The sequence below is a fragment of the Oryx dammah genome, unplaced genomic scaffold (assembly GCF_014754425.2).
Source record: "Oryx dammah isolate SB20612 unplaced genomic scaffold, SCBI_Odam_1.1 HiC_scaffold_23, whole genome shotgun sequence".
NCBI lineage: Eukaryota > Metazoa > Chordata > Mammalia > Artiodactyla > Bovidae > Oryx > Oryx dammah.
In genome coordinates, this window is record NW_024070207.1 from 15,416,528 (window position 1) to 15,429,388 (window position 12,861).

General features: G+C 39.6%; 1 protein-coding gene across 1 annotated transcript in view; it reads right to left on the reverse strand.

Annotated features, from left to right (window-relative positions):
* The window catches only part of GUCY2F (guanylate cyclase 2F, retinal), a 94,104-nt gene that overhangs the window by 27,025 nt on the left and 54,218 nt on the right, over positions 1 to 12,861 (reverse strand). The window contains exons 8-9 of the mRNA XM_040265062.1: positions 7,255 to 7,431; positions 4,598 to 4,754 (exon numbers count right to left, since the gene is read on the reverse strand). Of these exons, the coding sequence (XP_040120996.1) occupies positions 4,598 to 4,754; positions 7,255 to 7,431 (334 nt within the window). The remainder of the gene's footprint in view (positions 1 to 4,597; positions 4,755 to 7,254; positions 7,432 to 12,861) is intronic.

The window sequence follows — 12,861 nt, forward strand, 5'->3', positions numbered from 1 at the left end:
TGTGACCCCATGGGCTGTAGCCCATCAGGCTCAGCTGTCCACGGGATTTCCCAGGCAAGAATACTGGAGTTGGTCACCATTTCCTTTTCCAAGGGATCTTCCTAACCCAGGGATCGAACCCACGTCTCCTGTGGCTCCTGAATTGGCAGGCAGATTCTTTACCACTGAGCCACCTGGGAAGCTCTATAGTGTAAGGAAGGAAATCTATTAAAAGCCAATATTAAGCACCCATTAAAAAAATATAATCTCTGCAGGTGATGCTAGTGGTAAAGAACCTGACTACCAATGCAGGAGTTATGAGACTCAGGTTTGATCCCTGGGTCGGAAAGATCCCTTGGAGGGCGTGGCAATCCACCTCCTGTATGCTTGCCTGGAGAATCCCATGGACCAAGGAGGCTGGCAAGCTACAGTCCATAGGGTTGCACAGAGTCAGACATGACTGAAGAGACTTAGCACACACATGCATGGCAATCAGAGACTCAGAAATTTGGGGGCAAGTTTCGTTAAGCAATATATAAAGAAATACCGATTAACAATGGGAATGTTTTACATTGAACGATATGAAATTGCTGTTTCTGTAGCTCAAAAAAATGGTTCAATATTGGCAATTCCATGAGATTCGAGCTAATAAAAAAAAAAAAAAACTGAGCTGATCAAATTATTCCAGGAAGGCTTCCTGGAAAAGTTAAATCTTAAAGGAGCTTGTTAAGAAGGTCAAGGATGCAGTTTCCTAGAGCTGAGAGGGTAAGGGCTTTGCAGGGAGAAAGAACAGTGCGTGCAAAAGAACAAGAGGTAGAAAGGAGCAAATTGTGGATGGGAGTGATGATAAGCAGATTAGCTTGGCTGAAGAGAAGGGCTCTGTTAAGGAATAATGAGAAATGAGAAATGAGGTTGATGAAGTGGGGGAGGGAGGGTGGCTGGAAGAATGAGGGCAGGAGGTGAGAGGCCCCAAGAGCCAAATGAAGGCATTTGGAGTGAATACAAAAGGCAGTAGGGGTGCTGGAGCTGGAAAGGGATTTGATGAAAGTTGTGTTTGGGAAGATTAATCTGGCAACCTGCACAAACTGGATTGAAGGAGGAAAGAGGCTGGAATCAGGGAAACCAGCTAGGAAATTATTACAGGAAGAGCCAGAGGTGAGGTGCAAGGGTTGACAGCAGCAGGATGAGGACCAAGATATATATGAAGGTTAAAATGGACAAGGAACGGACAGGGCGCTCCTCCACGGGAGAGAGGTGGAATAAACAACAGGTTGACAACCAGACAGGGAGGCTGGAGAAGACTGTTGAGGGTGGGGGTGGCGGGGAAAAACACTGGCTAACTTTTCAGCTTGTCAAATTTGGGGCATTGGGAAGAGAGTCCAAAGAACAAGGCCCTAGGAAGCAAGGAGGAGGATAAAAGGTCAGATTATTTTGGTTTGTTGCTGAAACCCAAAAAGAGAAACTCACCCTGGAAATTCTTATTTGGAGCCCATTCTGATCTAAATGGTGGTCCAGGAAATTCTAGCCTCACCCCAAGCACATAATCATCTCATTTTGTCTTCCAGGTGTCCCCAGCCTTTGTCCTCCAACTCCCCTGCCCAAAACCGGAGAGTTTTGCCCATCAGTCACCTTGCCTAGGTGAACTGATGCTTGCAAATAAAACTGAAAAAACCAAATAATACTTTAGTCAAAGGAATACATTACTGACCGTGGGATTTCAGGCATATGTTTGTGGGGGGCGGGGCAGGGAAAATGGTATGCAGCTGCTTGTTCCTGGCATCCTCTCCCTCTGCACACTTAACAGCACAAGAAGGGAAAAGAGGACACAACTCTCAGTTAAAAAGCTGGGTGATTAAATACAATCATTACCAAACAGTATTTTCAGAGAGCACTTACATGTATGTTGTTAATGGCTAAAATGGTTTTTCTGCACTATACTTATGTAATTGAGAGTAGGCAGTAATGAATCCACTTACAACATGCCCCCATCTCCCCCTTCCCACTCCAGAGCCCAGTAAGAGCCACTGCCTACCATTAGACTTGAACTCTCAGAAGAAAAAAAAAATCACTTTGGCTTGTTTTGTGTTTACTGGAACCAGGGCTAACTCATAGCCCTGCTATGGTGATAAAATCAACCTTGGAGAGCCAGTGATGCGATACGAGAGAACACAGAGCAAAAGTCAAGAATCCTGGGTTCACAATCTCATCTGGGTCACTAATCAGCTCACCTTCCTAAACCTTGGCTTCCCCATCTGTAAAATACAAATTGAACCAGACGATCTACAAGGCCTTCCAATTGTAAGATTCGATTAGCCCTGTCGTCTAAGGTAGGGAGCAGCAAGTTTCTTTATTTCTTCCATTCATTGATTCAACAAACATTTATTCCACCAGGTATGGTGAAAGGCACTGTGGGAGGCAAACTTATTTCTTACCTTCACAAGACTTATAGTTTAGGGAGGGAGAGAAGACAGATAATTAAACATGTATTACCAACAAAATGTGGTATTAAAACAAAGTTCAAAGCCTTAAAGGATCATAAAGAGGATAATTTCACCAAGCCTAAGAGATCATAGGAAGCCTCTTGAATCATTTGAGCCTTCTGGAAGGAGTAGAATTTAGCCAGACTCAGATGAGTGGGTAACAGTGGGAAGGGAAGAGTGTTCCAAGCAATGAACAAGGTATATGTAAAGTTCTGGAAGTAAGAGAGAACCTAGTGCAAATAAACAACTGGAAGGCGGTCAGCACTGCTGGAATATAGAGACAGTGGTTAAGCATGAGAGGTCCTCCACGCCAAACCACGACGGACTTGTAAGCCATGTAAAGGAGTTTGAACTTTATCCTAAGAGCAATGGGAAACCATTCAATGAGTTTTGGCACAGCTGTAACATGATCAGATTTGCAGTTCAGGAAACTCCCTCTGGCTTCAGTGTGTGAAGAATGGATTGAGCATCCAGATTGCCCTTGCAATTTGGAGAATGGAATGAAAGTGTAAGAGGGAGAAACAGGGAAAGAGACAGACACAGTACACCAAGAAAACAAAAACAAACAAAAAACCACTGCAGGTACCCTGTCCTCTAAAACTAGAGTTTCTTAAGTTTGAAAGTTGCCAATCTGTGAGTTAAATGGAATTCTAGGAAGCTGGACATTGTGTTTTATTTTATAGGTGAGTAATTTTGATAGGAAGATAAGTACTTCCCACTCGGCAGCTGTCATCCAAACATCCTAGTCCTAACATCGGGCAACTACTCCAAGATTTCAAATTGGAATTAGCCATATAATAACCATATGATTCAGTTGTCAACAAGAACAGGTCCACAGAGAGAAATAGAGGGAACAAGCAACAGAGACAGAAAGAGACATAAAGACAATAGCACGTGTTTCTATTGTGATTACCAAGAGCTTCAAGTCCTTTAAAGTACTGATGGTCAGAGAAAGAGGAAATTGTTATTAAATGTTTTCATTTAGCTGGGTACAGGAGCTAGTCTTCAGAAAATCTGAACTGATGCTGCTAAGTAGGTGCACGATTTGAGCAAATCTTGAGACTCAGTTATCTCATTTGTAAAATGGGTGAGTTGGACCAGATGACTCCCTAAAGGCTCATATTCCACTGGCTTTATTAGGCGCAAAAATGACGTCACTGATGACTGGACTGCATCTCTATCTGTGCATGTGTCACTGTGTGTCCTTCAGTCTTCATTTCTCCTATAAAGTCAGCAATTTTAAAAGTTTTAACACCAAAGATTCTTTTAAGAGTATGAGTATATGTTGTCATTTTGCATCTCTCTCTGTCTCTTTGGGTTGTCTGCTTTTCCATTTTTGTGTTATCATTTCCCCTCTTCCCCTTTGCAATACTGCTTAAAACACTGAATGTGCTACTTTCCTATATTTATTTAACCCTACTCATTTTCTTTCCTTACGTCTTTCTCTTCCTTCCTTCTTCCTTTCCATCAGTTCATTCCCTCCTAGCTCTCACTCACTCACTCCCAAGCCCTGAAGTCTCAGATTTCTCCTGTTTCTTTGATCTGTTATGACCCCTACAGGCATTGTCTGGTGCTGCTAAGGGTGTACCAAATAGAAGACAAAAACACAATATGGGCATTACAGCCAAGCCTACTGATTTCCTAGAAGGCCATAGTTCGGTCTGACGCCATCCCACACAACCCATGGAGCATTTACTTGCTGGGGGGCCCCCTCCTTGCTGCTTCTCTCTAGACAGAGACAGTGAGGGTAGGCTTTAGTGACATCCCATTCCAGAATGGGCTTTGTGGGAGTCCAACTACCAAATTACCTTCCATTCAATCTGACAAGTATTTATTGAGCACCTACTGTGTGCCTAGCACTCAGCAAGTTCCTCCAGGGACACCTGGGGTCTTCAGACAATATAACCTAATCCTGCCACAGCAGGAATTCAACATTATTGCACTGGCTTTGTTCAGAAGGCTGGGCTGTGTGGAGATTATGGCCTGCAGATTTCATTCAACTCCTTTGGCTTGGAAATGAGGCTGATTTTCAACAAAAGTGAGGAGTTGAATCAGCCTGAGGCTTTAATCCAAGGCATGCTCTCATGTGAACTTCGGAGTACCTTGTGTGCGTCACAAGGGCACAATACATTGCTTACCTTCTGCGGAAGGTTCCTCTTGGGAGAGTCTTAGGGTTTCCAAGATGTCATTAAAGCCATAATCTGTCACTTTGAGTACAAAACGCCCATCCACCACACAGTTCCGAGACTTCAGCCTCCCATGAGCAAACTCTCTGTGGTGTAAGTACTTCATGCCCTGCAGATTATACAAACAAGATTTATTTCGCAATTTATTTAACTGTTTTGTGCTTTTAGAGCCACTTTCTGAGATTGTTCACAGCTACTATGTTCTGGAATTCAGCTCTTTTCTCTTATATGCAGGCAAAGCCAAACTTTTGACAACAAGAATTGTTTCCAGGTCCCTTTTATCACTAAAATTTTACACTTTGATGAAGAATCATATTTTGTGGAAGTAAAGAACTGTACGTTATGGCAAGATTTATTGACATTTCAAACACAGGATGGATCTATACACATATAATTGCCAAGAAACTGAAGATTCTGATCTTCCCCCCAAAGGTCTAGCCCAACTCTCATCCACTACTGGCAGGAATGGAAACTGACACAGCCTTTTGGGTGGGTAATTTGGAAACAGCAATCAAAATTGAAAGTATGCATACATACCCTGTGACCTGGGAATTTTACTTCTCCAAATGCTTGCGCATGTACACAAGGAGACACACACAAGAATGTTCTTTGCATCTCTGCTTTATATTATATAATTGGATATATAATAAATAGCTATCAAGAAGGGATGTCCAAATTGGGGTACATCCAAACTATGAAATATTTTGCAACAGCTAAAAAAATAACAAGACAAACCTGTATGTACTAATAGGGAACCATATCTAAGTCACAAAGTAGGTGAAAAAGAGGAAGTTGCAGAACTATGTGACAGTATGTATTTTAAAGAGCAAACAAAACCTATAATGTATGTAAATACACACAAAATGAATTGCAAGGCTAATTACCAAACTGCGATTAGCAGTGATGAAGTTGGAGGGAGGATATGAAAGAGGGTTGAGTAATTGTCAATACTTTTCCCATATATATTTATATCATTTGACTTTCCAATTTAATTGAACATGTTATTTTTATAAATAAACTTGTTTTATGTTCATAACTTATATAAAATATATAACTTTCATAAAATACATAAGTATATAAAATATATGCAATTTATTTTATGTGTCTTTATAATTTAAAATAGACAATAAAAAAGAAAGTCGAATACTATGCAGTTTGTTCAGCAATCTTATATGACATTCAAATGTGATATACTGGGACTTTTTCAGATGACTTTAATCATTCAAATACAAATCACCCATATTCTAGCGCAGTAATCTCTATTTTGCAACTTGATACTCCTTTGTATATATACATTTTACATCTTGCACCCTGGAAATTCTGTAGTCCCCAGTACTTCCAAGCAGAGTCTACAGTGGGTGAGATTTCTCCCAAGATGCTTGGGTTTCATTCATCATGGGCCTCAGAGGACTCATTTAGAGAACTCTCCCTTAACTCATGGGATTTTGCTTATGGAGCGAGTGGACAAAGTATTAGAATAGGAATTAGGAGAATTAAATTATATTATCAGTTCTGCCACTTAATAGCTGGTTGATAAATATTTATTGAGCATTAATATGTGTGGTAGACACTATATTTAAAAAAAACCTCATTTTGCTTCTCAGAGCCTTCATAAAAGGAGGCTAATCACAATTTTTTTATGCAAAATTGGAACAAGATAATGTCTATAAAGCTACCTTAAAAAGGGTTAGGCCACAATACAAAGGTCAAAACTCTGATTAACATACAGAAAGCTCAATCAGTCATTGATTATCCAGATCAGCTCACTACAGGTGCACATAGACACAATTTTCATATCATTCCAGGGATTTCATGGATTCCACTGAATTGCACACATGGACCCATTTGTGAACCTCACTGGCTGTTAACAGTCCTGGCCTCTGAGAATGGAAGTGCTGCCTGAGAGAATCAATGGTCTTTTTGGCTCTTGGTCATGCTGAGTTCCACATCTATAACTATGGCATAGACCTATGTAAAGACCTATCACCTATTTCTAAACTGAACCACCTTTTAGAAGGTGAAAGCCAGGAGATGGGGCTAAGCAAAACTAAAGAGCCCAGGAATGAGCCCACTCCCACATCCAGAAAGCAGAGGAATGGGAAGGAAGAGGAGTGCTTAAGGCAGAAGAGTGCTCGACGGCTATAGGCGTGCGTGCGTGCTCAGTCACTTCAGTCATATCTGACTCTTTGTGACCTCATGGACTCTAACCCACCAGGCTCCTCTGTCCGGTTCTCCCAGTAAGAATACTGAAATGGAGTGCTTCTCCAGGGGATGTTCTCCACCCATGGATCAAACCCACATCTCTTGTGTCCCCTGCACTGGAGGCAGATTCTTTACCCACTGAGAAGCCCAATGGCTATAGGAAGTACAGATAAATCTGGCCCTCAAATTGGTAGTGGGGGGAACAAACAAATTTTTTATTTATCAGGACCTTATAATAGATATATAAAACAAATAACAAAGGTGCTGTGAGAATAGATGGGGGTCAACATAGGGAAGGAAGGTGGAGGGGTGATCCAAGGAAAATGACCAAAGGAAAATAAAACATCCCAAAATATTGAAGCTTTAATCTATGGGGAAAATCTTGGATTTTCAGTCTTTCCATTAACCTTGATGAGATCCAGCAGGAGTGATGATTTAAACATCCAATCTAGTTTCACATCCTGATTCATCAGTATGTCTTCTAGGCTCCTTCGGGAACAGAATTCTGTCACAATGGCAAACATCCCCGAATCATAGAAGAAGCCCACCAAAGGGTTAATATTCTCATGACGCAGGTCCTTCATCTGGAAACAGAGGGAGAGAAGAGAGTCACAGCTGTTCTGTCTCAGTTGGAGTTGGGGCCTTCTTCCTGTTTCTTTAGGGACTCTGACAGAGTGGAGTTCAGTGACCTAGAAATACTAAAAAGGTTAGAACAGTAAGAGGTGGAATAGATTGTTTTTCTGTGAATAGTCATCTAGGCACCATCTATTAAAATAAATAGCTTCTATAAACATCAGGCCAAAGCTTATAAAATTTGTTTCAGAGGAAATATTTAGAATTTGGACAACATTTTGCCTTTGTGACAATTCATTTTTTTCACTAACATGAGAAACATTTGGGGTGTCCCAACAATGTCCAAGGCATTGGACTGCATGCTAGTGATACAAAGATAGGCAAACTGAAATCAATGCCCTGAAAGGGCTCGTATTCAAAGAGAGGTGATAGACACACAAACTGACTGACACATTTCCATGTGAAATGACTTTTATCGAAGGGAGAGCAGGATGCTAGTGGAGCTCAGATGGGAAGTGTTTAATTCAGGCTTGGAGGTCAGAGAAGGCTTGCCTGAGGAGGTAATGTCTGAACCATCATGAAGGGCAAGTAAGAGCTGACCACACGAAGGTAACGTGGTGGCAGGGGGCGGGGCACCCAAGAGGAAGAGCATGTTATGCTGAGGAAACTGCAACAGGTTTAGGGTGGCCAGAACACAGTGTAAGGGAAAGAATATGAGGCACGAGGCTGGAGAGAGAGACAGGACCACATCCTGTGCAGCTTCGAGAACTCTACTATAGAATTCAAAATTAATATTATGGGCACTAAACGATTAGTATCTATTATTATTTCTATTTAATGGGGGATGAGAGAGAAAAGTACTCCATGATTACTTCTAGAATTCTTCTTGGATTCCTGGATAGATGGCTGTGATATACCTCAATATAAGGAATTCAGGAGGTTTCATAGTGAATATGTTGGTACCCCACCCATATCCCCTTTACCGTGCATCTTCCAGCTGCTGTAAATGTTAGCTGATCATTCACAGTTGCTCCATTCTCTTGAAAATTGTCCTAGAGCCCAACACAAAGGGGAGCTATCTTACTTGAAATGTTAGAGCCCACCCACAGATCTAAGGTAATGACTGACTGACTGGGAGTGGTACAAAAGTTCAACTCCCTAGCCTCAAAGGGGAACTCATGGTATAACTTGTGTGGCAGTATTTTCTCCCATAGGATCATAGTGAAGCTAGTCTCAAGCTGAGATCACATACTTGCTGAGCTTTTACTTCTGCCTTATCCTGCATTCCTCTCCCTTTAACTGCCTTACTCTGCATTCCACTCCCTTTCTCTTGAGAGCATTCTTTCAATGAGTAATTTGAACAAGAATTCCCATCTCAGGCTCAGCTTTTAGAGAATCTGACCTAAGAGAGTGGGAAACAAATTTTGGGTGATGAGGAGACTGATTAATTCAGTTTGAGACATGTTAAGAATGAAGGGCCTGTGGAACATCAAGTTGGAAATATTTCAAAGATGGCTGGAGATAATCAGAGTTTGAAGCTCAGGAAAAAAGTGTATTCTGGATAAACAGACCTGGGAATTGTAAACATGTAAATGGTAGATGAAATTAATGGGAGTGCATGAGATAACCCAAGGAAGTTTATAGAATAAAAAGAAAAGGGAGGAATTTCAACATTTAAAGGATGAGGAAAGGAAGAACATCTCACATAAACACTTAGAAATGAGACTAAAGAGAAAGGCTTATTTAGAACATTATGAACACCACAAGAAGATTTTCAGGAAGGTGAGATAAATGCTGGAAGGAATTTCAGGAAAATGTGATAAATACCAGAGAGGTCAAGTAAGATGAGAACAATTACACCTAGACACATCATCAGAAAAGGCAAAGGCACCCCACTCCAGTACTTTTGCCTGGAAAATCCCATGGATGGAGGAGCCTGGAAGGCTGCAGTCCATGGGGTCGCTAAGAGACACACACAACTGAGCGACTTCCCTTCCACTTTTCACTTTCATGCACTGGAGAAGGAAATGGCAACCCACTCCAGTGTTCTTGCCTGGAGAATCCCAGGGACGGCAGAGCCTAGTGGGCTGCCGTCTATGGGGTCGCACAGAGTCGGACACGACTGAAGCGACTTAGCAGCAGCAGAAGAAGAAACATCATAATCAAACTCCTAAAATCTAAAGATAAATTTTTGCAGGAAGTCAGAGAATATACAAAAACCTCTTCATCATTAAAAAAAAAAGTTAGAGTCAAAAGGACATATGTGAAAAAACCTTCAGGTAATACGAAATCCAATAGTAAAACATTAAATTCTTTCCCTCTAGAGTCAAAAGTAAGACAAGGATGTCTTCCTTCACCATTTCTACTCAATATTGTATAATAGTATCAAAACATTGGTGAGAAAATTTAAAGAAAACTTAAACAAAGATCTGTACCACATTAATGGACTGGAAGACTCAATATTGTTAAGATATCCATTTTCCCTAAATTGATTTATAAATTCATATAACCCCCCCATGAAAAATTCCAGAAGGGTTTATTAAAGTAATAGATTAGTAGATTTAAGAACTTACTGAAAATTAAAATGAACTACCCTAACAAAAACAATCTTGCAAAAGAACAATTTGCAGAGCTTACACAACTTAACTACAGGACTTACTCTAGAGCTATGATAATCAAGACAGTGTGATATTGGCAGTAGGATACACTGATGAGTTAATAAAACAGAGTAGAAAGTCCAAAAACATACCCACACATATATAGTCAGTTAATTTTTCATCAAGTTGAAAAGTTAATTAAATGGAGACAGGAAAGCCTTTTGTAAACAATTGTTACTAGAACACTGGATATCTCTATGGAAAAAAATTAACTGTGACCACTACTCTCAGTCCATATACAAAACGAATTCAAAATGGATCATAACTCTATATCTAAAATCTTGGAATAGGCAAAGATTTCTGAGCCACAAAATACAATAAAATAATAAATTGGATTTCCTCAAAATTAAAGTTTGCTCATCAAAAGATACCATTAAATAAACAGGTCACAGGTTGAGAAAAAATATTGTAAAACATACATCTGACCAAAAGCAGGATATATAAAAGAATATCTACATGTCACCAATTTAAAAGACAAAACTCTCAATTTTTTAAAAATGGGCAAAAACATAAAAAGACAAGTAACAAAAGAAGATATAGAAATGAATTATAAGAACTTGAAAAGGTGCTCAATAACTTTAGTTATCATGAAAATTCAAATTAAAATCACAATAATAAAACATTCTCTACACACTGGAAAGTTTTGGAGTATCAGAAATCTGTATCAAAAAGACAAATGTTGCTGAGAATTTAAAGCAACTGGAACATTTGTACATTTCTAACAGGAGAGTAGAATTTTATAACCAATTTGGAGAACTGTTTGTGCATTTCATGTAAGTTCTACTTACATCTACTCTATGACTCAGACTATTAACTATTTACCCAAGAGAAGTGAAAATATATGTTCACAAAAATACTTGTGCAAAAATGTTTATAGTTGCTTATGAAAAGACAACCCAACACACTAATCATCAGAAAAATGCAAAATCTAAATTAAAATGCTGTATCATCTCCTACCCACTAGGATGGCTAATATACAATTTTTAAAAAATAGTTAATAAGCGTCAGCAAGGATATGGAGAAATTAGAACTCATGTGCACTGTTGGTAGGATTGTAAAATGGTGCAACTGCTATGGAAAACAGTATGGAGGTTACTCAAAAAATTAAAATTAGAATTACAATATGATCCAGAAATTCCACTCCCTGGTATGTATAAAGAATTGAAAGGAGGATTTCAGAGAGATATTTGCATATACATATTCATAGCAACCCAAATGTCCATCAAGAAATGAATGAATAATATAAAATGGAATATTATTCAGCCTTTAAAAGGAAAACTATTCACACGCTACCACATGGACGAATCTTGAAGACATTATGCTAAGTGAAATACACCAGTCACAGAAAGACAAATACCATATTATTCCACTTATATAAGGTGTCTAAAGTAGTCAAATCCATGGAAATAGAAAGTAGAATAATGGCTATCCAGAAATACAAGGAGGGGAAAAAGGTGAGTTGCTATATAATGGGAACAGAGTTTTATGTTTGCAAGATGAAAAAGTTCTAGAGATGTGTTTCACAGCAATTTGAGTATATTTAACACTGCCAAAATGTACATTTAAAAATTGTTAAGATGGTAAAATTTACATAATGTGTTTTTCATAATTAAACAAATATATGTGGTTGCCTTAATCATAATGCCAAAAAACGAGAAACAAGCCAAATTTTCATCAACAAGAAAATTATAAACAGTGATATATTCATAAAATGAAATACTACTCAGCATTTTTTTAAATGAACTGATACCGATACATGTAAAAACATGCATTTATCTTAAAACGTGCTATATTGAGAGAAAAAAGGAGTGTACACTCTATCATTCCATTTACATGAAATTCAAAAACAGAAATAAAACACTAATTCATGGTGATAGATATTAGAACAATTGTTGCCTCCGGGATAAAAAAAAAAATTGACTGATAACAGAAACGGGATTTTCTGGGGTGATGAACATATTCTGTATCTTGTTTTGAGGAATGGTAACATAGATAAATGCAGTTATCAAAATTCATTGTACAGACCATCTAATTATTCCTAAATAAAAAATATGTTGGAAAAGACCCTGATGCTGGGAAAAATTGAAGGCAAAAGGAGAAGGGGGCGGCAGAGGATGAGACTGTCAGATGGTATCACCAACCGACTCAATGGACATGAATTTGAGCAAACTCCAGGAGATAGTGGAAAACAGGAAAGCCTGGCGTGCTGCAGTTCATGGACTCACAGAGTTGGACACACTTTAGCAACTGAACAACAACAAAAAAATGTATTTTCAAAACACAATGAGACATTCAATTCAGTTCAGTTCAGTCACTCAGTCGTGTCCGACTCTTTGCGACCCCATGAATCGCAGCACGCCAGGCCTCCCTGTCCATCACCAACTCCCGGAGTTCACTCAGACTCACATCCATTGAGTCCGTGATGCCATCCAGCCATCTCATCCTCGGTCTTCCCCTTCTCCTCCTGCCCCCAATCCCTCCCAGCATCAGGGTCTTTTCTAATGAGTCAACTCATCGCATGAGGTGGCCAAAGTACTGGAGCTTCAGCTTTAGCATCATTCCTTCCAAAGAAATCCCAGGGTTGATCTCCTTCAGAATGGACTGGTTGGATCTCCTTGCAGTCCAAGGGACTCTCAAGAGTCTTCTCCAACACCACGGTTCAAAAGCATCAATTCTTCAGCGCTCAGCCTTCTTCACAGTCCAACTCTCACATCCATACATGACCAGTGGAAAAACAATAGCCTTGACTAGATGGACCTTAGTCGGCAAAGTAATGTCTCTGCT